This window comes from Dipodomys spectabilis, unplaced genomic scaffold, assembly GCF_019054845.1.
Source record: "Dipodomys spectabilis isolate Male_0828 unplaced genomic scaffold, ASM1905484v1 ptg000231l, whole genome shotgun sequence".
Classification (NCBI taxonomy): Eukaryota; Metazoa; Chordata; class Mammalia; order Rodentia; family Heteromyidae; genus Dipodomys; species Dipodomys spectabilis.
This window is the reverse complement of record NW_024870908.1, coordinates 6,211,187-6,232,920: the sequence shown is the minus strand read 5'-3', so window position 1 is coordinate 6,232,920 and position 21,734 is coordinate 6,211,187. Positions and strand designations below refer to the sequence as shown.

The 21,734-nt window shown below is 49.2% G+C and overlaps 1 protein-coding gene across 5 annotated transcripts; it reads right to left on the bottom strand.

Moving 5' to 3' along the window:
* Positions 1-727: 727 nt before the first annotated feature.
* On the bottom strand, positions 728-20,277 carry Cdip1 (cell death inducing p53 target 1). 5 transcript variants are annotated; one of them, XM_042698304.1, is made up of 6 exons: positions 20,147-20,277; positions 4,388-4,462; positions 3,839-3,944; positions 3,531-3,686; positions 2,659-2,932; positions 728-2,565 (listed from the first exon to the last, which is right to left on the bottom strand). In XM_042698304.1, exons 3-6 carry the CDS (start codon positions 3,921-3,923, stop codon positions 2,454-2,456), a joined length of 627 nt encoding a protein of 208 aa, XP_042554238.1. In that variant the 5' UTR covers positions 3,924-3,944; positions 4,388-4,462; positions 20,147-20,277; the 3' UTR covers positions 728-2,453. The 5 variants fall into 5 exon arrangements, with proteins under 5 accessions (XP_042554238.1, XP_042554239.1, XP_042554236.1 ...); XM_042698305.1 differs by lacking the exon at positions 20,147-20,277 and adding an exon at positions 19,799-19,898; XM_042698302.1 differs by lacking the exon at positions 20,147-20,277 and adding an exon at positions 19,740-19,895 and having other exon boundaries at positions 3,839-3,947; positions 4,384-4,462.
* Between the last annotated feature and the right edge of the window lie 1,457 nt (positions 20,278-21,734).

Genomic DNA, 21,734 nt, shown 5'->3' with positions numbered 1-21,734 from the left:
GCCTTTCCTGACAGTGTCCTCTCTGTGGGCCAGGTATGTACTAATTGCAGGTTATCACCCCATAGCAGCTCACAGAAGTGCAACGCGGCAGGGTGGATCCATGCTTCTGATCCAGCTCTTTCTGGGGCTTCTACACCTCTTGAACCTCCAGCTTGACAGGTTTTGGATGTTATTGCCTTGTGGCCAGTACTCTGGCTCTTTGGGAGGAAGGAGGTTTTGCAGATGCTGCTGTTCAACGTCTGGTCTCTCGTGGGAGGGCAGGCTGAGGCGGAAGAAGCCAGGTTCCCCGGCTTCCTGGTTTCCTCTGCCCCCAGAGACCCTAGTGGTACATCCCTTTCCACCAGGACTCCCTGAGGTCTGTGAGCTTGGGCTGTCTCCTCCTCTTATCTGTGTAAACATTATAACACTAAATAAAGTGGTCTAGGCACACTTCCTCCTTCCTTCTAGCATGGGATGGGTCACACTACCTTTTGGACCCAGTAGACCAAGTGAAGAAGTGGGTACCTTTTTTGCTGAGGGAATCCACAGCAGCTCCCCAACACTCCTGCTCATGTCTTTGCAGCCTTTGTTTAGGATAGGACAGTCATTCTGACATCTTTTGTTACAAAAGATCCTTACTGTCTACTTGGACCTATGATTTTCTTACTCAAATACGTTTTGAGTAAGAATACATTTTGTTAGCTAAAACAGAAACATGAGGTTAAATATTTTTATTGATAGGAATCTATTACTTTTAAAAGTTTTATTCGAAAAAAGGTTGTGAAATGGCGGGAAAACTACAGAAACTGAGTCTATCACATTCACAGCTTTGAACTTGGGTGCCCGAGACTGTACTCCATTACTTTCAGACCATAAGCCTTGGCTCAGTGGCTCTATCCTGCTAAAGGACCAAGAGTAACATCTACAAGGTAGAAGAAAGGCAAGCCAAAACTTGGAGGGAAAGGGGTCTCCAGTTTATAGATCCTTTGAGGCAAATTCCAAGGAGCATAGATGGCTAGAACCAGTATCAGAAAGAGTAAGGTGACTTTACAGCTAGTGCTGAGAGCACTAGTGTGCTGGCTAGTCACTGCAGGATTCCCTGGGATTTGTCTATATCTGACTCTGATTTGCCATAATTAGGTCCTTAAATATTAATATTGTCTCCCAGGTAGTTGGGCTCAAGCCCTGCCTGAATTAAGACTACTATAGCCCCACCCTCTCTTCCCCAGAAAGAAGGAAGCCAGGCAAGAGAGCAGAGGCCCAGGCCAGGGGAGTGAAAGGGCCATTTTAATGAGGAACTACAAACTGAGACCAGGCCACAATTCACAGTGACAAGAGGCCATGCAATGGCAGTGCGAGACCAGGAGAGGGACAGCAACAGGATATAGCATCCACATACCAACCATTCGGAAAGCAAAGACAGGTCTGGGCTTGCACCCCAACAGGGCTGGTGTCCACCAGAGTAAGTACCCCTACTACTCAGCTGCTCCTTCCTGGTCCCCAGTCCAGTGCAGGGGCCAGCACAGCAACAGCGGCAGCCACAAGCAAAGGAGGGCCCAGTGCTTTCTGGAAGTGAGCCAATGGAGAGGGCGTTGCATATCCCAGTGAACCTGCCATCTGTCCCAGTTGGGACATAGCAGCCACCAGAGGTCACACCCACACACAGAGAGGACAGAGGGTAAACAGGAGACACTAGGCTCATGGTATTCCTTCTGGCCCCAGAAAATACAGGGGTTCACAAGTGTGGCCAGAAAGGGAGTCTGTACACCACCTTGAAAGCTGCAAGGGGCAAGGGAGAGTCCTTCTTGGCTACCAGGGCTATGATTTGCCTAGCATCCTTTCTACCTTACACCAGGCAGCTTTTGGGCACTTGGACAGGGGGTTTGAGATCCTGGGTTTCCATACCTGAGAGTTCTGAGGGCCAGAGTTGGCTGTCACTATTTCTGTTGTCTTGCCTGTAGTACCCTAGAGGGACAACGTCCTGTAACAAACCCAGGCCTCAAGACCCTGTCCTGCTTGGGTCCACTCAGCTTGGCAACGCTCATTCTAGGCCCAACATATCAGAAACTGTGGCTCCAGGCACAGCCCTCAGACTGGGACCCACTACTGCTTGAGTTGCTTTTGGTCCCAGGGAAAGCCAGGACCAAGACTGGACCTTGGACGGAAATGGAGGACTAAAGACCCCTGTAGGAGAACTTTCCCAGATTATCTTCTAGATCAGAAATGCCAAACAACCAGCAATGCACAAGTTCAGTGCCACCCCTCTGCCACCTACTGGCCTTTGGCCTTTAAATCCAACATTTTTTGTTGGAAGAGTCAGATGCTCAGGGTAGGGCAGGGTGAGGACAGGATTTCTGGGGATGGTGGCACAGCTTCCAAACCCAGGGTATGGGAGTAGGGAAGCGACCACTGAGCATGGGGAGCAAAGCACGGGGGGCCAGATTGATAGGTGGGGGAGTCCGAGCCTTGCTCCGTTAGCACAAGCGCTTGTATGTGTAGATGTAGGCTTTGCAGCTGGGGCATGTGTGTGTCACATCCTTGAAGTCATTGATGAGGCAAGGGATCAAGCAGCAGCCCAGATCACACCTGAATCAAGAGACAAGGAGAGACAGGTTGAGGCCTGAAGAGAAGGAGCAGAGGTGCCTTGCTAGCCCTATTGTGCCAGTACCCCATACCTACCCCATGAAGCAGCAGAAGAAACCCAGCACAAAGTTCATCAGGCCGATCTCATAGGAGATCTTGGTGGTGATGGCCTGCTGGCAGTGAGGACACACCGTCTGTACCGGTGCACCTTCAAAAATCTCTCCTTGTAGGACTGTCACCGTGGTGGCTGCCCCTGAAGGGACCAAAACGGTGGCCGTGTGGCCCCCTGGACCTGGGTAGGGCCCTGGTGGGTAGGGTCCTGGTGGGTAGTAGCCCATGGGTGGATGAGGTCCTGGAGGAGGGTAGAAACCTATAACAGCATAGAATATAGAGCAGACAGAGGTCATTGGTTAGTTGTATGTCTCATGAGATGAGCAGAAAGCCCAGTGGCCCAGCACCTAGTACACAGCCCCCTAGAGGGCTACAGAGTAGCAGTGGGAGGAGGTGGTTTTGTGGCTAGGGTCCTGAATTGATGTGGCCATCACATTTGTCCAATCTTTCCTAGTTTCTACTCCATGGGACCAAGATAAATATGGCAGAGCCAGGAATGCAGCACTCTTTTCCCTTTGCTCTTGTGTATGGCAAGAAAGGACTGGTCACCAGGCCTGCAAGGATGGAAATTTCCTTGCCCTACCTCCACCCCACTCCTGGATAGAGCGCCTCTGTATCAGGACCAGCCCAATCTGAGTGGTAGTGCCAGAGAGCTGCTGGTAAGGAGAGGTCAGACCTCTCCTCAAGTCCTTGGCAAGAAGACTACATGAACATCCACTGTGATTGAGGAACTTGCCCTGAGCCAGAGTCCAGGTGTCTGTGCCATCCCTTGTCCACAGTCTATGACCAGTAACTGCCCACAGTGAAGGTTGGATAGTATCTGCCACAGTGATCTCCTTGTGTCCCTTCCAACTCACCTGGAGGCATGTAGGTGCCATCTGAACCCACATGGGGGGGAATGAATCCAGGCTGGGACATTGGGTGGCCTGGTGGCTCATAGGGTGGCGGACCAATGTCTGCAGGGGGCAGTGGCATGCCTGGTGGGGGCTGCATCACAGCTGGGGAGGTGCGGCCTGGACAGAAAAGGCAAGAATTAAGAAGCAAATCTGGGCCCAACATATGCCGGGATGGACATCACTGCTTTAGGACATGGAGTGATTTGGGAGCAAAATAACCTCATTGTTAAGAGTGAACAACACATCTGGAGAAGAGAGGGTTACCCTACCTGGGGTACGTGGAGCTCCACTTTTCTCCTCTAGAAGGGGGGCTGTAGGGCCCCCAGGATAAGGAGGGGGTGGTTCATTAGACATCTTCCCTTCACTGATGCTCCTGGACTGGAGAGAAAACACAGACATGAACTGCTGAGTTCTCTGGACTCTGGTTACCACCCGAAGTGTAAGCCCAAGTAACAGGCCTCCTTGGCTCCTCCTCCTGCAGGTAGGGGTCTCTTGCCTTGGGCTCAGGTACATGAAATCTCTAAGATGGGATGGGAAGGGCTAGTAGGCTGAGAAAGCTGTCTTTTGGAGTGTGACCAGTGGACTGACTGGCATGGGGATGTCCCCAACACCTGCGTTCTTTGGAAGCTGGAGGTGGTCCTGGGAACAGGAGCCATTGAAGTAAACCGACAGACCTGACGTTCTGAGAACCTGACCGAAGGCTCCACCAAGGACAGTTTGGCACCTCCTCCAACATTTTAGGACACACCCACAAGGGGCCACCTCTACGAAGGGCTGTTGCAGCTAGGGAAAAGGGTGACAGCAGACTTCATACCTCTCAGATCCTGCTGCTCAGAGAATGGAGGCAAGTGAAGGTCTTGCAGCTGATGGCTGGGACAAACGGCTCTGGGGAGCTGTTTCAAGGTGATCAGAAGGAAGACTGTCAGTCAGGCCACCCTCAGGCTGAACTACTCCACTCTCCCACCCTGCCTCACAGTTCCACTTTCTCCCCAGAGTGCCCTGGGTGCTGGGCTGTGTGCCCTCCTCTTCCCAAGAGATACACTTCCCATCTATGAAGGAATGCAAAAGAAGCCAACTATGGTTCTTGTTTGCTGAGAGTAGGAAGAGGAAGAGAGAGTTAGTGGAGTCCGTTCTTCACCACATTCCCTGAGCACCTACTGTTAGGAATGAGGAAGAGTAGCCTGGGTCCTTTGGCCCTCCTCCATACATGGCATCATAAGAGTAGCCATTAACAACATTCTCACTGGGACTACTCTCTGCAAGTAATAGTATGATCTAGAAAACAACTCGGCAGTATAGCACAGAATTGTATGTGTAGCTTTTCAAATAGAGCCCAGCATAGACTTGTTACAGTCCAACCACATGGGACAGAGACACTAAATAATTCTTCCAGACATGGGGTTCATAAACTTAAATTTAACCAATCAGCAGGCCCAGAGGGACCAAGCCCAAACTTTGGGCTCTACTGACAGTTTGAGAAATGGAAGGAAAAAGATCAGAGCTAAAAGTATCAAACTTGTGACCCTCCTGATGCTTCAGCCTACCTAGTGCTGGGATGGAGGAATGTGTCAATGCATATAATAGGTATTTGGAATAAGCATTTGTTGAAAGATAAACAATAGTTGGGCACAATGGCTCGTTTGTTATCCAAGTCAATAGGAAGCAGAGATGGGATCAAGGGCAGCCCAGGAATAAAAGTTTGTGGAATTCCAAATTAACCAATGGCTGAGTACAGTGGCACACGCCTATCATCCCAAACTCCTGGGGAAGCACAAAGGCAGTGGTGCCTATCTGACATCCCAGAACAAGGAGAGGTGGTTCAAACTCAGTACCACAAAATATATGCAAATACAAGTCAAAATCTGAGCAGCTCAGCGGAAGAACACTTGCAGAAGAACCATAAAGGATTTAGAAAACTTGAATACATAGTAAAGAAGCTGGGATCCACACACGCTGCTGTAGAGGAGGCAGCCCTTGTGGGCTCAATGCGCATTTCCCTTACAGCTGCCTGCCATACACTAGTGGCTCCTTCAGCCCTCCATATCCACACCTGGCCCCTAAGTGCAGCACAAAGTGGGACACATTCCTTCAGTGCAGAGGACGGTATGGACAGTGGCTCATGACAATTCTCAGAACTCAAACACCAACAGCCTGTGTGCCTTCCAACTCAGACCTCAGAGTCCATCACAGGCAGACTTGACCCACAAGCCTTCAGGCAAAGGCAAAGTGGAGGAAATGAGAAGAAAGCAAGATGTAGCCACAGGAATTCCATTGCAGACACTGGTCTGGGGTGTTCTTGAAAGTCAGACTGTCCTGAGTAAGGACCCAGGGAAGGAACAGTTCTGCCATTTTGAGTCAGGTGATGGGGGTTCAGGAGTGCTGAGCCCTCCCTCCACAGCCTCAGAGCAGCCTGTGGATAGCATGTGCTATCTGCATGTCACAGAGAAGGCAAACAAGCTGTGATGTCCCCAGGGGCTGCACAGTCTCACAGTCACCTCAGGTGTTTTGAAGGATTTATTCTGAGCCTTAAACTACCTTTACCCATTTCTAGGTACAACACTGAGGATGTTGGGAGTGCCACACATCCCTGGCTAAAGCTGTGTGTCTGCTGCTCAGACCTGAGCAATGGCCCCTGCTGCAGAAGCCATTTGCTCTTAGGGAGCAGAGGTGCTTTCCATAGCTGAATTATGAGCAGAAAAGGAGCCAGAAATGTGTGCAGGGGTAAGGTGCTTGTGTTCCTGAGGGTATCATCACAGGGCTTTACAGATCAAACTGGCAAGATGCTCAGTGCCCCACTGTTGCATTTTTCAGGTGCAGGCTCAGCCAGCAAGGAATGATTTGGGCCTTTGTTAGTACAAGGAGGGCAACATGGTGGGTAGCTGATGTGTTAGGAGGCTGCAGATTGTGAAGGAAGGACAGAACATGTGCAGCAGGCACTGTGGAAACTCTGACACACACAAGCCTGCAGCATCCCTGAGTTGTGAGAATTCTTACCAATGAGGGCATCAAAAAGAAAACCCTTAGAGCTTCAGCAAGACACAGGAGAGCTAGGGCAGACTCAGGGGTCTCAGATGGAAGGAGTGTCCTGAAGAGGGGCTGGTCACCCTTTACCAACATAGCCTAGCAATTGCCATACCTTTCTGCAGGAAGTTACTCATGCAACCTGGGAAGATGGAGCCTTGCCTCCAGCTGCCTGTGCCCATGACCCACCACAGCCACCTTCCCACTGCTCCCAGGAACCCAACTCTTTCTGCAAAGCCACCCTCGTATCCCACAACCCAGCCTACTGAGCAATGTCTAAATCCTACATGGCATCTGCTTCTCAGCACCAGGTGGGTGGGGTGGAGTGTGATCAGTACAGGCTGTACCCTAAAATGCAAACCTTTGCTCTGAACCCCAGGGTTGACCCCAGCCTGGCCCCCGCTCATTCAGGCCCACTGTAAGGTGCACTCTTTCCCTTCACTCAAGGCCCTGTGCAGAGCTGTCTGCACGCCCAACCTCACAGACACATAGAAGCTACCCCTTCTGTGAGCTGCCAGCTGGAAACCTTCCCAAGAGTGACGATGGAACTGGTATTGAGATGCCTGCAGGGGCGTTTATATTTTAGGGCCATGTGGAATGTGACTCAGCTCCAAGGAAACAGTCTTCTAACATAGAATCAGCGTAGCACCAAACTCAGGACCCCATTTCTGTCTCCCACTTGGGAGAAGGCTGACTTCATGTCAGACTGTGAGAATGGACAGAACAGGGAGATCTGGAGTCAGATCAATGTTTCCCTTCTAGGCCAGGGTCTTGTGCAGGTCAGAACCTTCACTTTCCTGTATGAACTGAACCAGGCCACCTGCCCCTCATGCCAGGCCCAAGTGAGGAGGTGAAGAGCTGACTACTGAGACAAAGACCTTCTGGAATCATGGTATGATGGACTTACAACTTTGTAAAAAAGCTCTGAACTGTACTTAACGATGGGGATACATTCTGAGAAACAGGTGATTCCATGTTATGCAAACTACAACAGCTACATTGCTAAATGATAAATCCTATTGGAACCCCTGTCATATAAGCAGTCCACCTGAGGCCAGAATGTCATGTTGCACTTTAACTGCATCATGGCATGACAGTACTTGGAAAAGAATATAATTCCAGGGCAAGTCAGGGAAGGGGAGCTTTAACTAGACTGGGGGTCAGGGGATCCACTCCTGCTGCTGAATTCAGCTACTCTCTGCAGGTCTACTGCTTCCCAGACAGGAGTTCCAAGTGCAAGGCTTTGGAGCCCTGGGGACTGTTCCTGGCCTTCTGCTCTGTTTAAGCCTATTCATTACTCCTTGCTGAAAGCAATGCAATTGATCCAAGGCCAAAGCCAAGCCAACAGGCAGCAGCCTGTGGCAGGCCCAGCAGTATGCCTACTGCAGCTGCAAGTCCCCTGGAGGAAGCAGGTCTCAATACTTCTTGGCTACAGCCAGGGTCTGCAGGGTCTGAAGTCATCCTACATACTGAGGATACCAGCCATCCATGGTCTCTTCTATCCCTGTGGGCCTGTCAGCTGACACATTGCCACACCCTTGTGGAAGAAAGCCCAGGAGAGAGGCACTTTGAAGCTTTCGGCCTACTGGGACATTGAGCATGGCCAGCTCTGCACATGAGCAGGCTCTCTTGAGACTGAGGATTTCACCAGGTGGTGAGGCAGAGGTGACAGAGAGGACAGGGTCCAGAGGGACCTTCTGGCATTACTTCCTCAAGGGTCTACTAGAGGCATGTTGTCAAATTTTGGTGGGAAGACTCCATTACATTTGATTATTAAGGACCTCAAATAAGTTATGGTTTTGTAGGTTACATCTTTAAAGACCACAAGTGAGGAGCCAGGTGATCCTGGCAACATGTGTAGAAGTAGCAGGCTTGCTTTGTTCAAGACACTGCTGAACTCAAGTCTGTGTCACTGCTTTGTGTCACTTGGTTTTTTGGGAGCGGGTTACGGGGTTGACCCCAGGACCTCAAACACACCAAGCCAACACTTTACTACTAGCTGCATTCCACCGCATCAGGGTTTTTTTTGTTTTGCCAGTCCCTGAACTCCTCTATGCTCAAGGCTAGTGCTCTACCACTTGAGCCACTGAGCCACTTTCTGGTGGTTTATTGGAGATAAGAGTTTTCATAGCCTTTCCTGCCTGGGCTGGCTTTGAACCATGGCTGGCTTTGAACTGTGATCCTCAGATCTCAGCCTCCTGAGTAGCTAAGATTACAGGCACAAGCCACTGACGCCCAGCTCCATTTCCAGCTTTTTCTGAGTTGTTTATTGGAGAGAAGTCTCACGGACTTCCTTGCCTGGGCTGGCTTCAAACCACAATCTTCAGATCTCAGCCTCCTGAGTAGCTAGGATTACAGGTATGAGCCACTGGCGCCCAGCTTTTTTCTTTTTAAAAGCTCTATGTAGAAAAAAGCAACAAAAAGCAGCTAATTCAGCCAACAAATGAAAACAACCCTGTATGTCTTTTGCCTCTAGACAACTATCGAACTGTATGAAAGGATTGTATACCTTACAATCACAACAGAATATTAAGCCACTGTGTTAAGCACCAGTGGCTCATGCTTGTGATCCTAGCTACTCGGGAGAATAAGAATGGGATGTCATGGTTCAAGGACAGTCTGACCAGAAAAGTTCACCAGACTCCTCTGAAAGGAAAAAGCTGGGCATAGTAACACATTCCTGTCATCCCAGGTGGATTGTAAACCAGTCAGGTGAGTGAGCAGTAAAAAAGACCCTACCTCAAAAATAACCAGCACAAACAAGGCCAGCAGAGTTGGCTCATTGGTAGAGAAAACTTACTTAGCAAGTGTGAAGCCCCAATTTCAAACTTCAGTACTGCCAAACAATAACAACACAAAAAGCCACTGATACTCATCCATTAAGACTCAGGAGGCTGAAATCTGAGGATCACAGTTCAAAGCCAGCCCGGGCAGGAACGTCCATGAGACTCTTATCTCAATAAACCACCAGAAAACTGGAAGTGGTGCTGTGGCTCAAGTGGTAGAGCGCTAGCCTTGAGCTGAAGAGCTGAGGGACAGCACCCAGGTCCCGAGTTCAAGCCCCATGACTGACCAAAAAAAAAAAAGAAGTTAATGTTTACTGCCTATGTGGCACTGAATTGTGTGTATAGTGGTCAAGACCAGCTCAAGTTCCAGCAGATTCTCTCTGATTCTGTACCATTATTTAAATGCAGCACAATGCAAAAAAGGCAAGATAACCAATACTGTTATTTCCTGACAGGTCTCAGGGTTTCCTGAGACCACAGATCCCATTTTGAGAGCCTCTGTGCTGGAGAAACCCCACTGCACTGCAGGTGCAGCATTAAGTACCTGGAGGCAGGGACAGGGGCCAAGGCTGGCCTGTAGTTCTTGGGTCCCCACTGGGGACTCAAGTGTGTTGTTTTACCTGGGCTGTACTCTGGAGAGGTACCTGCTGCCATGGGAACAGCAGTCATGACATGCACTCTGCATCAACCACACCAGATCCAGCACTATACCCTGTGTGAGAAATGAAACTCAAATCTCATTTGCTGACCTCTCATGATGGAAGCAAGGTTTAGTGGTAGAGTGCTTGCCTAGCATGCATGAAGCCCTGGGTTCGATCCCTCAGTACCACATAAACAAAAATAAATAAAACAAAAGTGTAACAGCTGAGTGCAGTGGCAAACACTTGTAATCCAGCATTCAGAAAGCTGAGCCAGGAAGGTTGTGAGTTTGAAGGCTGAGCTACATAGACCATCACAAACTTCAAAATTCAAAAAGTACAAAACATGCAGCACAGAAGGGTAGCCTAACACTCAAGAACACTGAATAAAGGCAACCTACGGTTACCACTGAGCACCAACAGGCACCAATGCCTCTGTCCTTGGGGGTCTGATTCCTAGCAGTGGGGGATCCTGGTGCCCATGTACCACCAGCATCAACCTCAAGATAAGCAACTCAGTTCCTGTGTTCCTTCTTAGCAGCAGAGCCTGGGCCTCTGTTCCTGGGACCTCTGTGTACAAAGGCAGGACAGTAACCCCACAACGGCCAGTACTTTAGTGGACTTCCCTTTGAGCATGCTGGGGCCTCCGTGGATACCCCCAGTTCAGCAACACCCTGGAATGCCCTCCACCCCAGGGTGGCTGGGCACAGCTGCTGCACAGCTGTGTTCTAAGGCCTAGTTGCTTGCCACTGTCCCTCCCTAGAGGAACTCCCCTCATGGCAGCCCTGGCGCCATCAAGACTGAGGGGCTCTTGTCCCCAGAAGGCAGGTCCCAGGCCTCTGGCCAAGAGCAGGGTGTTCTGCCTTGCTGGGGAAAACTGCCTCACCCACAGCCTCCCATCTGCAGACACAGGCCATGCTGCCGAGATGTGGGGAAAGGCCAGCTTCCAGAGGAACATCACTGAGCTGTCTTTGCTCCTGCTCTCTCCCAGGCACTCAGGGACAAGCCCCTTGATGGCCCTCATTTAGGGTGGGGTAGGGCAGGGACAATGTGTCTTCTCAGAACCTGGAACAGGGATTGGAAGCATCGCTCCAACAGATACTCAGCCTTCCTTGTCCTGGAGTCAAACCCAGTCAGAGAGGACCGGCACAGGTCACCTGACTGAGGGCAGGTAGGCCAATCCCCATGGATAACTTGATAAAATGGAGAACAAAGTCTCTGAGCTTGCCCAATGCCATCACTGGAGACATGGCCCCAGGCTTCCTACTTCTTATCCAGTGCTCTTCTTAAGCTGTCTAGCTGTTGCGCTTAGGAGCTTGTTTCTGCATGCTCAGCTACCAATGCAGAAAACTCCTTCAGGAATTATAAACAGGGAGGGGAAATGAGGAACATGGTGACTATAGCTGCACTCATGCTAGCCAAAGAAGTCACCAGCACCTGGTTCCAGACACAAGACATGGTAACTGAGAACCAACTAATTTCAGAAACATTACTTAGGTTATCAAAATGGAGCCCTGGAAAAATCTTTTGCTGCACTTAACTGACACAAAATGGTTTACAGTTAACTTCTAACTAGTCTGCCAGAAGATTAAAACATACCATCCTGAACTACAAAAACTGGTAAGGCCCTTCCTTGCCATCAAACTGTGTTGTCACAACAGCCATGGACACCAAGTGGAACAATCTTAACTGCACCACAAACACCTCCAGGTTCTGAGAGTCCAGGAAGAGGGGCTTGTGCAAGGACTTGCTTAAGTCTCCCCATTCCACAGGAAGAAGCAACCTTTGGCTCCTTTCTCCTTCACATACTTCAGAGTCACCATGTTTTGGCCCCCACCCAACTTGTTCTCAGAACAGTGAGGTGATCTTGTCTTAGATTTCTCATGCAACAGGTCACTCCATTATCATTATTTTGTCTGTCCTAGGGCTTGAACTCAGGGTCTGGGGGTTGTCCCTGAGCTTTTGTGCTCAAGGCTTACACTCTACCACTTAAGCCACAGCTCCACTTCTGGATTTTTGTGTTTAATTGGAGATAAAGAGTCTGCTAGGGCTGGCTTTGAACCATGATCCTCAGATCTCAGCCTCTGTAGCTAAGATTATAGGCGTGAGCCACCCCCACCTAGCTATCTTTCAGTTATTTTTGAAGGAAGTCCTAGGTGAAGACCATGAGCTGCCTTAACCTATGTCATTTTGTAAAAGTGACCAGAGGTCATGGGTGGAACTGATAACAAATACAAGGCAAATTAGCAACTCCTCCTTGGTAAAACTTCCCAATGGCACTCTTTCAGGCTTTTAAAGCAGCCTTTTCAAGAGTGTTAAAAGCACTCAGTGGCCTGGGAAGGTGGCTCAGTGGTAGAGTATTTGCCTTGCATGCACGAGGCCCTGGGTTTGATTCCTCAGTACCACATAAGCAGAAAAGGCTGAAGTGGCGCTGTGGCTCAGGGGGTAGACTGCTAGCCTTGAGCTGAAGAGCTGAGGCCAGGCCCCACAACCAACCCCAAAAAAAGCACATAGCAAGCTTCACTGCAGGGCCAGACAGAAGTCCTGAGAATATGCCCAGTCCTAGGGCAAAGGAGCCATCAGGAGCTCAGCCAGCCTGCACCTATAGTGCTCTGTAGAGCACTATCAGGGCACAAATGTCACAAAGGTCACTGGGAAAATGGCAATGAAAGTGCTCTAAGATCTACAAGTGAGAAGCAATTGAAACTAGAACTTCCTTTACATTATGTGAAATAGTATATGGAAGTTTAACAAAATTCCTATTGCTTGAAGTTCACAACAGACCCTAAGAGTTCACTCACACAAGTTGGGACAAGAGAACTCCCTGGGAAATGGGAGTGTGTATCATATTTGGCCTTACCACATTTGACCATGAATAAATTCCTTTATGACTCAGACCTCTAAAGGCAACCTTTCAGGAATGGAAAAGCCATCAGCAATGACAAGGTCTGAAATCTCTGCTGACATTTATGCAGGCATCTAGGAGCTGTGGCTATCCCAACTACTCTGAGCAGCTGAGGAACAGACAGAGCTAAGTCCTCAGCTGTCCTGACATATCAGTGCTGTTCCATAGCACTGCCAGGCCTGTCTTGTGTCAGATTCTTCAGGTGTTGTTCAGAATACCTTTGAGTGCTTTGACCAGTGGAATCCCATGTTCTTAGTTTAACAAAGATTTCATGGTACCAAGAACAAAAAGCTTAAGTCGTTCTGCCCAGCCCCCAGCTTTTCCATGGTAAAAACAGGGCTGGGAGGGAAATGGGATGCAGAATGAAGCTGTCTCCATGGAGCCGCTGTTCCTCCATACCTCTCAAAGCTCACAGGTCAGTCAAGGACTCTAATGAGCAGTTGGACTTGATGAGTTCTTTCCTTTACCATCCACTTTCAGAATAAACCCCAATGACTCTACTTGAATTCAATTCTGCACTCAAAACAGTATCTCTGAGTGAAAGAGGAGGCACAGAAGTGGAGTGACAAAGGGTGAACAAATGTAGCAATGGTACTCCCCGGACACTATGTTGAAAATGAACTATACAACTTGTGGGTGGGGATGGTAGGAAAAAAAATGAGAGTGAGGGAAAGGGTAACGTTGTTCAAAAAGAAATGTACTCTTTACCTGAATTATGTAATTGTAACCCCTCTGCCTATCACCTTTATAATTACAATAAAAAATAATAAATGGGCCAGGTGCCGGTGGCTCACGCCTGTAATCCTAGCTACTCAGAAGGCTGAGATCTGACGATCTCGGTTCAAAGCCAGCCCGGGCAGAAAAGTCCATGAAACTCTTATCTCCAATAAACCACCAGAAAACCAGAAGTGGCGCTGTAGCTCAAGTGGTAGAGCGCTAACCTTGAGCTGAAGAGCTGAGGGACAGCGCCCAGGCCCAGAGTTCAAGCCCCATGACCAACAAAAAAAAAGAAAGAATAAATAATAATAAATGGCTGGGAGTGTGGCTTAGTGGTAGAGTGCTTGCCTAGCATGCCTGAAGCCCTGGGTTTGATTCCTCAGTACCATATAAACAGAAAGAGCCAGAATTGGTGCTGTGCCTCAAGTGGTAGAGCGCTAGCCTTGAGCACAGAGAGGCTCAGAGACAGAGCCCCAGAATTGGCAAAATAATATTAATTAATTAATTACTTTTAAAACAAGTATTCCCAGCACTTTAGGGAAGGATGGAGCACAAGTAGTTGTGTGCCTGGAGAATTGACCAGCTATTAGGGAGACAAGACAGCTGAAATGCAGACATAGCATCTGAGTTTATTCACCCAACGGATACTGAGCTCCCACTATGTGTCAGGCACTTTTCTAGGCAACCAAGGTGGGGACATCTGTCTTAATGGATGGTAGGAAGACCTGTAAAACAGAAATACAGAGCATGTCACACAGTGATGAGTGCTGCACAGCTGTGATTCTACCCTAAACACAGAACATTCCAGATCTAAAGGTGGCAAGGTGAGCCATGTGCAGAGATGAGGAGAAGGTCCAGGGAAAACATCTGAGCAGAGCTGGTAGCAAGGGAACTTAGGGTACAAGATGGTGGGGTGAGGAGCTGGGTTAGGCCCTGTAGTAACTGGACACTCATTTTTACTGAGTGAGCTGGGAGGCTTTGGAGCAATTTGGGAAACTGAAATTTGTCCTACTTCATATGCCTGGAGCATTGAGTCCACCAAAGCCCTGGTATCAAATAAGCAGCTCCTGAAGGGAGGACCCCAAAGTACTTGGGTATCACCAGCGGCCATAGGTACAGTTCCTTTTTTGGTCATTTTGACAAGAACCTCTGAGAAAGTGATCCGTGTAGCAACTCTCGAGGCCAAGCAAGTAAATGATACTAGCACATGAGTTGGATGGGAGCTGGGAGGGGTTTAAGGCCTAACTCCTGAGGGAATACTAGAATACCCGGGGAATATAAGCACTGAGAAGTGAACATTTGAGGCTTTCTCCCCTAGAACTGGCTAGGATTCATCAGGTTCAAGCATGAGCCAGTTTTACTCACAGAGCTATCATGTTACCCCTTTCCAAGTGAATACCAATTTGAAAAGTCAAGACACTTGACTGAAATCCACCCAACAATTCTGGAGACTCGAGATCACGCATCTCAATGTTCCTGTGCTCAGACAGCTGCCCTCAGGGAAGCTAGGGCATGCTTGGGAAGAACTTACAAAAGATACCAGGGAAAACCAGCCAGAGCTCTAGCTGTGGGTCCATCCCGAAAGGAAGACAGGTAAGGAATTCCAGGCCCCAAAACAACACTGGTTACAGGAGGTGGATTTTGCCATAATACCAGGGGAGTATGGACACCACAGCCTGGCTGGGGCTCCCTGAGGGTCTTATTTTCAGTTGGCTATACCCCGGTTACCAAATGGTGGTTGAAAGGGGTTCTGGACATTTCCCCCTTAAACCTTGACCAACTGATAAGTTCCCCTAAGTCCATAGTTTAAAACATGCTCCTACAATCTCATCTCATCTGATGGGGAAAGTCCAGGTTCCAGGCCTACCACAATTCACTCCAGCCTTAGCATGCTGTACTTCACACCTCCCCAAACCATCTGTACATTTGATGAATGCTTGAGATTATCCTCAGTGAATGGCTATGCTATTCCTAACCAAATGTTCAGTATCCTCAGCTCAGGCCAGAGCATAGCCATAGTTCTCACTGGCCCCTCCTGTAAATGCCTTTGTTTATGGCCAAAATCCAAAACAGGAAAAAATATCATTTCTTGAATTGTACCATCAGTGCCATGGAGATGTAATCACAGTGGGGCCAGGAAACCTGTTTCCTGCCTATTTCCCTGGTCTTCTCTTCCTTTAACCCCTAATGTTCAAGAGAGCTGGGTGGGCAGCCCTGCTCTGATGTGTGGAAACTTCATGGAAGACACCCTGTTGCTTCCCCAGCTGGAAGATTTGTACTACTGAGGATGACAGGTGAGAACCCACCAAGGAGGAACAAAGAACAAACACATACAGAGAGCCCCATACTGAACAAAAATCTCATTTGTTCTATAGCCCCAACTTGTAAAGCTGTTGTACTTTTCTTTTTTTTTTGGTCGGTCGTGGGGCTTGAACTCTGGGCCTGGGCGCTGTCCCTCAGCTCTTCAGCTCAAGGCGAGCGCTCTACCACTTGAGCTACAGTGCCACTTCTGGTTTTCTGGTGGTTTTTTGGAGATAGGAGTCTCACGGTCTCTCCTGCCCGGGCTGGCTTTGAACCGGGAGCCTCAGATCTCAGCCTCCTGAGTAGCTAGGATTACAGGCGTGAGCCACCAGCACCCGGCTCTTGTTGCTTTTTAAAAATTTTTATTTTTGTATGTGTGTGTTTGCCAGTTCTGGGGCTTAAACTCAGGACCTCACAGTCTTTTTTTTCTGCTTATCGCTGGTACTTTACCACTTGAGCCATGCCTTCACTTCTGGCTTTTCCCCCCTCAGTACTGAAGCTTGAACCCGGGTCCTTGCACTCTCACTTAGCTTTTTTCACTAATGCATTCACTCTACCACTTGAACCACATCTTCAGTTCCAGCTTTTTGCTGGTTAATTAGAGATGAGTTTTCTCAGATTTGTAGATCTGGGCTGGCTTCAAACCCTGATGGTGAGATCTCGGCCTCCTGAGTAGTTAGGATTATGGGCCACTGTTGCCCAGATTGCTTATTGCTTTTTTACCAACACAAGCCTCCTAGCCCTGAAGATCCAGAGATTGGAGGTATTTCCTTAGCATGTGCCTGATGAAACAGGAGAGACCTTTAGTGTGCTCTTAGGAGGACTTAAAATCCATCATTCTAGAATCACCCTGAGAGTAGAACCATGGAATGTGTGAATACTTCAGGGACTAAGATTGTTTTGAGAGGGAGAGAATGTAATGTGCTTCAGAGGCCACACTGCCCCAGCAGATCATGCTGACAATAATTGAAGTGAACTTACCTGGTTTGGTGGATGTTTTTTAAGCTCTTGGGAGCAGGGTTGGGAAGCACATTTGGCAAGCTCAAGAGGGCATGGCTTTGAGTTCCTGGGCCCCAGTATTTGGTCCCATAGTCACATGCCAATCCCTCTCTTACCCAGTTCATTTGAGACAGAAGAGACAGGCCCTATAGAAATTTGTCTGTTTCAGAAACACTATTCAAGATGGATGTATTTTTCCTCATAGAGGACAGTTTGAGAAATGTGTCAGTTAAAGTCATAGAATTGCATGCTATTATCTCTGCCCTGTATGTAGACAATGATCTAGTGGGAAGACAGCATGCCAGGGAAGTTCTGCAGAGTACCTGGCCCTGAGTGGAAGGAGAAGAGAGCCAGGTTGGCAGTGCTGATGGAAGGTTTCTTGTCTCATCTGTGCTCTGTCTGGATTCTCCCAAATACTATTCGGGGATGGGGGCGGCAGAAAGGGAGGTGGATAGACCTTTACTCTAAAGGAGATGGCTTGTCTGGCCAACTTCTGAGCCCTGGCCCTACTCTGCCTCTTCTACTCTGAGTCAGCAGTGCTCTGGGGATAGCGCTGGGATCTTGGGACCAGCACTGCTTAGAGGTAGAGTCAGCAGACCTTAATGGAGGCCAGTCCTGTGAAGTTGAAGCCATTGGCCTTCTCCGAGCCTCATTCGTTCCCATCTAGGTGAAGAACAACACTCAGGCCTGTATCCACTATAAGTGTGGAAAAGATTAGGGTTCCTTCACATTAGATTAAGTAAAAACAATGTGAAGCCATGTAATACAGGACAAATAGGTCCATCAAACAGGCTCAGGGGCATACATACTCCTGTAGTCCCAAGAGTTGAGGTGGAAGGATTACTTAAACCAGGAACTTGAGTCCAATTCAGTAATATTCTGGACTTTTTGTGAAAACAATTAGCACATTTTTGCCAATATTAGATCACTTTACAGAAAATATTTGTTGTTACTTTTCCAGTGTCCCTGGTTTGTGAGTGAGTGCTGAAAACTAGATTGCTACTAGTGTTCAATAAATGTTAATTCAGTCTGGATTCAGAGCTGTTTCCAGTGTCTGGGTTTTTTTCTTACTGAAGAAAAAAGCCACAACAGGTAGAAGTAGGTAAAGAAAGGTACAAGAATTGCCTTGGGTGACTTTTGAAGAGAATTCTAACACAAAATGGAAATGTGTCATAGGTTCAGCTGACAAGAAAAGTACAACAAGCAGGGCGCTGGTGGCTCACGCCTGTAATCCTAGCTACTCAGGAGGCTGAGACCTGAGGCTCCCGGTTCAAAGCCAGCCCGGGCAGGAGAGACCATGAGACTCCTATCTCCAATAAACCACCAGAAAACCGGAAGTGGCGCTGTAGCTCAAGTGGTAGAGCGCTCGCCTTGAGCTAAAGAGCTGAGGGACAGCGCCCAGGCCCAGAGTTCAAGTCCCACGACCGACAAAAAAAAAAAAAAAAAAAGCAACAAGATTCTAAGACTCTAATGATGTGCATGCTTAATTATTTGGAACTGAAATGTACTAACATGCTATCTAATGAAATGTACTAATGTGCTAATACTTTGGCATGTATAAACAATACTGGGTATTTGATAAAGTACAATGAAACATTAACTGTGCGTACATTCTAGGCAGAGGTTGATATGCATCCAATGGAAAAATTCAACTTGTCTGTATTTTCAGATTTTTCCTAATTAAATGTGGAGTGGTTGGGTTTCCTGAAACGGCCAGTGATTAACAATACCTTTCCCATTAGGAGAACAGGGTAGTTGGGCACTGGTGGCTCACGTCTGTAACCCTAACCCTTCAAGTTCAAAAGACGGCGGGGGTGCCATAGCGTAAGATGGATGAAGAAGAATGATAGAGAAGAAATTGAACAGAGTCCAATGTATGTACTTATAGATATATCACAACCAGTACGTGCTAATAAAAATGTTTTAAAGAAGAGCAGAGGGAGGGCAAGTAGAGCTGGCTGGCCTCTTCACCCCACCCAACTCTGGTCAGCCCCCAGGAAGAAGCAAAGTACCAAGGAGAGCGACCCCATTTGCCTATGCCCTGACTGTCCACATTCCGCCCCAGAGAACATATACAAAACGGCCATAATAAACACAAGGATGTGCCCCCTGACAGGAGCCCTTGATCCTCAGCCCCAAGTGTACCGGGGAGTTATCTGAGGAGCGTGTTAAATACAGATTCTTGTGCTGCACCCCCGTAAAGTACCCAGTAAGAACCTAGGAAAGGGGGTGAAGGTGGACCCAGGAATCTTCTCTGTTAACAAGGGCCCTAGTCGTTCTGACGCAGAAGATCCTGGGCCGATTACTCCATCTCTCTTGCCACCTGTTGAGAGGACCCAAGGAATCCACCTTTGTCAAGGTCCTGGGTGGCCGGCCGCCTCCCTAACCAGTTTGCTCGAGGGCCCCGCAGTGTCACGTCCACCAGTCCCGCACGCGCCGGCGAGCCCGGGGCGGGGGGGGGGGGGGAGCGCGGGGAGAGCTCCTCTGGGACCGCCAAGGTCACCCGCGGGGCTCGTCAGGGCTGCTCTGCTTGGAGACCCTCCTTCAGACCCCTGGCTCCCTCATCTTCCGCGGAGAAATGGCCCAAGCTTCAAAAATCGTGGGAACCAGTGATCAGAGGGGGCCACGCCAGAAGCCAAGCCCTCGAGCCTGGTAACCCCAAGGCTCCGGAAGAGCGGTCGCCGCAGCCCCGCGGCTGCAACTACCACCGAATACCCACCCCCTCGCCCTCAGGCCGCCCGGGGTCTCAGCACCCATCCCGAAGGAGACGAGCAGAGCCAAGCCGTCCCCACCCCCCTTTTACCTCCGAAGCCAAGCACCAAGGCTTGTCTGGGACGTGAAGACGGGTAAGGGTCTTCCTACCCGACGACCAGTAAGCCCCCTCCACCCGCAGGTTCTGCGGGGACGCCGCCCCCGTGTGCCCAGCGGCCCCGGGGGACCAGCAGACCGCCTGCGCGCCCGGAGCCTCCTGGGACTTGTAGTCAAACTGTGCGCCCGAAGACTCCTGGGACTTGTAGTCCCGCCGCAAGCCCGGAGGCAGGGATCTAAGCGCCCGGCGTGCAATGCGGGAAAGGGGCGGGACTTCGCGCCCCCAGGTCACTCGGGCCTGTGAGGAGTGAGGCCCAGCCCCCCGTTCAGGATGAGGGTGATGGGCGTTAAGAGGCGGTTCCTGGGAGAGACGCCACCCCCGAACACGCCGAGGCGACTCACCGTCCCCGCCGCTTGTCAGCAGAGGAAACGCTGCGGCCGGAACGGCCGCCTCAGCAGTTGGTGGTCGCGCCCTGTCAGAGGAGGCCGGTAGGCTCCGGTGGCGTCTCGGTGAGGCGCTGGGCCTCGCGCGGCACGTGACCCTCCCCGTGACGTCAGGGGGCGGGGCGTCTCGGGCGCGACCTGAGCACGTGGGAGGACCGGGAGCCTGTCAGTCAGCTGGGGCGAAGGTTGCGGCGTCCTGGGAACCGCGGGGCTGGCGTGCGTTCTCCGGCCCTGTCCGGTCCCCCGCCGCTCCCCGCAGCTCCCGCACGCGGGGAAAGGATGGCGCACTTTTTTTTTTCTTTTGCAAACAGTTGTCAGTTTAGGCGCTGAGCGTAAAGTTACTGCGCCTGCGCTCAGAGGACCTTCCCTTCGGGTAGACAGTAAACCAAGTCCATCACGAAACGCCCCGGGCCAGGAAGGAAAGTCGCCAGATGTCCTAACTGGGACTTAGGGCCTGCTTCCTCAGGACAGGGAGGTGAGGGGCTGGCTCGTGTGGGGAAGGACTGGACGGTAAAGGCTATGGTGAGGAACTTGGCTGGGTTACTCTGAGCGTCAGCTCACGCCGCTGAAGAGCGTTAGACAGTAGAATTACAATCGATCACCCTCATTCACAAGGTTTTGTATTTGCTTCACAGATACACCTGCTCACTGACATTGATTTCTAACCCCCAAAGCACTATGGTGCTTTCTCATTCATTCGTGAACATACAGTTCTGCACATTCTTAAGCTGAAGTCAAATTTAGCCTTCAAGTGTCTCTTGGGGTGGGGGGTGGGGGGGTAAATCTCTTTAAGTGCTATGAATCTCTCATTTTTGTGTTTCTTGTTGTGACTTTGCTGTTTAACACAGCCCCAAGCTTAGGGTTTAAAGTGCTCTCTAGTTCCTAAGCCTAAGAAAGCTGTGAAGTGTGTTACTGAGAAAATGTGTTAAATGAACTTCAGAGTTGGCTTTGAATCAACAATATATCTAACAAGGTTTCTTTATATACTCATAAATCCAACGTTGCACACTGATTTGTTCACAAGCATGTGTGACCAGAGGCTCACAAGGACTTAACCCTACATTCCCCCCACACCCCGGAAGTAGTGGCTTAGTGTTCACTAATTCATCATTTGTTTTTGTTTTTCTGTTTTAAACGTTTTTTACTAATTCATCATTTGTAGTAGATTTTATAGTATATAATTATCCTAAACGTAAGACTTAGCTATATATGATTTGATTCTGTTTCCTCTGTGAAGAGTGCTTTAGACCAATGGAGGCCATTAGGAAACTGAGAGGCCAGCATATACATATAATTTTTTTTAGACATGTAAAACACGGGTGAAATTAATTTCAATGAAACTATATATCCCAACATGTGCAAAATATGTCAGTATTAGCATAAAAATACCAGTGGATGTATTTATTTTCACACCATCTTTGGAATGTGTTGTATTATTTTATTGTATATTTTAATTTACAGCTAAATTTAGTTTGGTCCCATTTCAAAAGTTTGTCGCATGTGGTTTGTGGCTACTGAATTGGACAGTATGGATGTAGAAGCTATA

What these genes read in the sequence shown, in the direction of transcription:
- Cdip1 (XM_042698304.1), bottom strand. Translation starts at nt 3,923, where the DNA reads ATGTCTAATGAACCACCCCCTCCTTATCCTGGGGGCCCTACAGCCCCC. An exon ending in TGGCACCTACATGCCTCCAG is followed by an intron (nt 2,933 to 3,530) that starts GTGAGTTGGAAG and finishes ATGCTGTTATAG; the next exon opens with GTTTCTACCCTCCTCCAGGA. An exon ending in TTCTTCTGCTGCTTCATGGG is followed by an intron (nt 2,566 to 2,658) that starts GTAGGTATGGGG and finishes CTCTTGATTCAG; the next exon opens with GTGTGATCTGGGCTGCTGCT.